Raw genomic sequence first — 4,431 nt, forward strand, 5'->3', positions numbered from 1 at the left:
ACGTGTTGTCATGATGGGGAATATCAATAAGGAAAAATCATAAAAACAATTCAGGTATCTGCTGCTCTCTGACTGTGTGTCCTGGTGGGCTTCCTCCTGCAATGATAGGGGTTGATGTCCTTAGGCACAGGAGGCCCTCAGGCTGATGATCTGCAGGAGCATTTTTCAGGCCTTCTGCCTCTTGTCCCCGTCGTCATGGAAGGATTCTTCTCTCTGCGTCTCTTTGTGCACCTGGGGCTGCAGTTGCGGGTGCAGCCAATCTCTGGGAGCTTACAGCTCCTGGCTGGCTGCAGTGGGGGGCTTTGCTGCATGCAGGGCAGAGTGTCCCAGGGTCAGATCTGTTCTGGCTGCACCCTTCGCCCTTCTCTTCCAGTCTGTGTCCTGACCCCAGGTTCCTCTGCTGCCACATCTGTTCTCTGTTACTTGACGTTGTTTGTGGGCTATTTTGAAAAGGAAGCCAGCACCTGCTTTTGCAGCTCCTTAGCAGTTTGCCCGGCTATGTTCAAATCTCTAAAAGCTGTGAAAAGCTCCTGCACGAGGGAGACTGGAATATTGATCTCAGTGGGATGTGGAAGCTCTGGCAGACCTGAGGTTCTCTGCTCGGTGGAGGAGTGCTTTTTCTGTGGGGAAGTTCTTCTTGGAGGATCTGGCCTGTCCTGGGTGTGTCCCCTGCCATTCTGCTCTTGCCCTCTGGTCGCATCTGGTGGCAATTCTCTGCTTGCTGCAGGTGTGCCTGCCTGAACACCTGATGGATGAACAGACTGAGCTGGAGAAGGAGCTTGGGGCTCCAAGAGCAACCCACTGCTAGGTAGCAGCATGTGGGCTGTCACTCTACAGGCAACAGGCTCCAGTACATCCAGGTGCCTGTGGCTGCTGCCATCCTGGCTTGATCCCTTACTGGCACCCTGTGATCTCACTGACACCACTGAAAGTCTTGTCTTCAGATGCCACCAAGTCCTTCATTGCCTCCAGAGGTGGACCTGAGCTTCTCCTTTTGGCCAGAGGTGTCAGTGATTGTCTGCTCCCATGATGACTTGCGTCCAGCCTTGTCGGCTCTGTTTTTCCTGAAGAGCTTTCTTCCCTTCCTTGAGAGCTTCTCGCTTCCCTTTCTGATCTTGGAACAGAGGGCCTTGCTGGCTGCTTTGAGCTTGGCCCAGACATGCTGAACGCTGCAGCACAGAAAGGGTGGCACACAGCAGCCTCTGCACAGCTGAGATGGAGTCTGTGACCTATGTGTCCTGCTTGATGCAACTGCAGATCTACTTCCCTCTGGCTCTTGAGCAGCAGGGTCAGATGGAGACACACCCTTGGATCCTTCATTGCTAGGCAGGACGCAGTGTGGTGTGAAAAAGTCCTGCATCTTCCTCTCAACGTATTCATACTGCTCCAGCCATAGATACATCAACCTGTTCTCCTGGTTGTCAGGGTGTTCACAGAGTCTGTAGCAGTCAGCATGGACTGTACGCATTGTTTCTTGTTTGCGTGTGTCCATCAGGGAGGCAGATTTTTGCCGTTGGCCAAAGGCCTCTGCTGATGACCTCCATGCCTGAGCCTGCATGTGCCTGCGCTGGAAGGGCAAGCGAGCGGACCTCCTTGTTTGCCTCAGTGGATGTGGAAGCTGGGAGTCTTTGTGCCCCAGATTAGGCTCTGAGAGGCTCTTCTGCAGGTGCTCTGGTGCCTGCATTTTCATGTCAGGATGCTCCAGGAGACTTCTCATAGCCTCATCCACCAAGGGCAGGTCCCGCTCCTGGGACTTTGGTTGTGGGCAAGGTGTCTTCATATCCCCACAACAGGTGATGGTGCCCTCGTTGCCGCCCTCGTTGCTGCCCTCGTTGCCGCCCTTGTTGCCGCCCTCGTTGCTGCCCTCGTTGCTGCCTTCGTTGCTGCCCTCGTTGCTGCCTTCGTTGCCAACCTCGTTGCTGCTCCACTCTTTGCTGCCCTCATTGCTGCCCTCATTGCTGCCCTCTTTGCTGCCCTCTTTGCTGCCCTCATTGCTGCCCTCATTGCTGCCCTCATTGCTGCCCTCAGGCATTTGCAACATGAGCCTGTGTGAGATGGAGAAAGAGAAGGAAGATGAAGGCAGTTCTGAGCCAAACACTCCTGAGGGCCCCAGGGCACTTCTGTCGCCTCAAAGCTGTTGGCAGGCTTTGTTATTTTCACTTGTTGGGGTCCCGACAAGTGTGTGCCCAAGGTTCCATTCCTGCTTACAGAGAACAAAGCAAGGACGACACTCGTGTCCGTGCCTCAGTGGTAAACCCTTCTACAAGGGCACTGCCTCTCAGATTTCAAGTCTCTGGATATCCCTCTGCCATCCCTGAGTCATTGCAGATTTCCATTTCAGCAAGCCCTGCCCCTGTCCCCATCCCCTATCAGTAGTCTCACCTGTCCAAGCATCTGTTGGAGTCTTGAACAGTTCTGTAAAAACATTGGATGGCTTCATAGGTGTCATCCGTCTGACTGGGCACTGAGGAGCTGCAGCAGAGCAGAGAGCAGTGTTAGTGGGATTTCAGCTGGTGGGAGGTGACAGGAGAGGAACAGTGTTACTTACTGCATCCTCGCGTGCTGTGAAGACGTGCACAAGTCCCAAACTGTTGGCAAAGAAAGCAGAGTGAGTGATAGGGAGAAACGTGATGGGGTGGTGGGCAAGTGGGGCCAGGGTTGTCTTTGCAGGGCACCTCCCTTGCCAGGGCTGCTCACCTCTAGAATTTGCCTGGTTAGCTCCGTGTTGGCACTTCCTCTGTTTGGGACGTTTTGGACCTTTCCTTCTGTATGGGCACAGAAAGCAGCGAGTGAGAGGGGAGCATCCCTAGCAGCCTCAGCGGCTCCCACCAACCCAGGGCACAGCCAGGCTCGGCCCGTGACTGCCCTGGGACTCCTTGCCGAGCCTGGCCAGGCCCTGCTGGGACACGGCCTCTCCTCCCAGGCAGTCTCCCAGCCCAGCCCTGGGGATGGCCCTGGCCCCCCTCCAACCCCCTCCTGTGTTGCAGTGCCTGGCTCAGCACCAGCCCTGACTCCTACCATCCACTTCCTGAAGGCTGGAATAAGTACAGTCAGTAATGAGACTGTCGTGATCCAGAGGATACGGTAGAAGGTATCGTCCTCCATGCTGAGGAAGAAGCTCTTTCCCCAGAAATCAGCGCTGCCTGCGATGTGCTGAAAGAGCTAAGCAGTCAAGCTCCTCTCTTCAGTCCGCTCACAAGCAAAGTGGCTCCCAGCCCGACTGTGCCCCGAAATTCTGGGCTGTCCCCTTTGTGATGTGAGTTACCCCGTCAGCAGCTTTGCTCTATGGCAACGTTTGTGATGCAAGAACAGCGAGCGGGGTGTGGCACAGCCCGGCCGGCTCAGCACAGCGGGCCATGGCCAGCCCGGCCCGGCACCGAGAGCCGGCCCCTGTGCAGGGCCACGCAAAGCCTGTGCCTCTCACCAGGAAGGACTGAATCCCGGCCCCTGTGCCGTGCTCCCACTTTGGAGAGCCCATGAAGCACTTGTCGGCCCTGGCGAGTCCAGCAAGGCGATGGTGGCCGTGCTGCTGCTGCTGCTGCCGCCTGCCCTTCCCCAGCATTTTCAGGGAGGAGCTCGATCAGATCAGCTCGGAGCAGAGGCTCACCAGGCAGACCCCTCAGGGAGAAGTAAAACTGGCAAAGCACCACCAGAAGTTCTCCACCGGGAGAACAAGGGAGCCCCAGCTCCCCCAGGTGGGAAGAGCACAGCTCCTGGGGAGCAATGTGGCTCTTGGTACAGGGTGTGTGAGCAGGGAGGGTGCAGACCTCCTCCCCACTGAAGAGACCAGTCCACCTAACACTCTTAGAATAGGTTTGAGGACCTAGAACCTCAGGGTGAGGTGAGCAAAGTTGCGGTGGGAGATCACTGAATCATAGAACGGCCTGGCTTGAAAAAAGCCATAATGATTGTAAAAAGTTTGTAAATGTTTGTTCATTGTGTGGGGTGTCACAGTTTGTCAATGTTTGGGGGGATGTTGCTGGGGGTGGGGGCTGTGCGGGACCGGGGTCAAGTTGGCTTCTGGGGACTCATGATTAAGAATTGGAATGATTCCCCTTCTAGGCGGGGAAAAAGTAAAGTTAAAATGATTCATTATTGTGTAGAAGTATGGGGCAATAAGGCCATAAAAGGGGAGAGTGTATGTTGGCCCCTTTTTGGCTCCTCTAAGGACTGGGTATGTCAGGCCCTTATCCTCTGTGTAAATGCTAGGAGTCTTTTAGTTCAGAGGAAAGTGAGTCTGCCCACCTCTGGATAGCCTCAGAGCCGAGGAGGCATTTATATCAGAAAAAGGAGGGCGGGAGGAGAAGGGATTTAGAAGTCCCAGTGTCACCACCGCCCTACATAACCCCACCTGAACCCACGGCCCCGTCTGCCAGGGGGCCGGGAGCACAGACCCGACCTCTCGCTACGCCTCCGCTCCCCGACCTTCCC

General features: G+C 55.6%; 1 protein-coding gene across 1 annotated transcript; it reads right to left on the bottom strand.

The window, feature by feature from the left end:
* Positions 1-618: 618 nt before the first annotated feature.
* On the bottom strand, positions 619-3,252 carry LOC107312242. The gene is made up of 5 exons (XM_015859485.2): positions 3,019-3,252; positions 2,698-2,765; positions 2,549-2,588; positions 2,383-2,472; positions 619-2,045 (listed from the first exon to the last, which is right to left on the bottom strand). Exons 3-5 carry the CDS (start codon positions 2,551-2,553, stop codon positions 941-943), a joined length of 1,200 nt encoding a protein of 399 aa, XP_015714971.1. The 5' UTR covers positions 2,554-2,588; positions 2,698-2,765; positions 3,019-3,252; the 3' UTR covers positions 619-940.
* Positions 3,253-4,431: the final 1,179 nt, after the last annotated feature.

Source organism: Coturnix japonica, chromosome 3 (genome assembly GCF_001577835.2).
Source record: "Coturnix japonica isolate 7356 chromosome 3, Coturnix japonica 2.1, whole genome shotgun sequence".
Classification (NCBI taxonomy): Eukaryota; Metazoa; Chordata; class Aves; order Galliformes; family Phasianidae; genus Coturnix; species Coturnix japonica.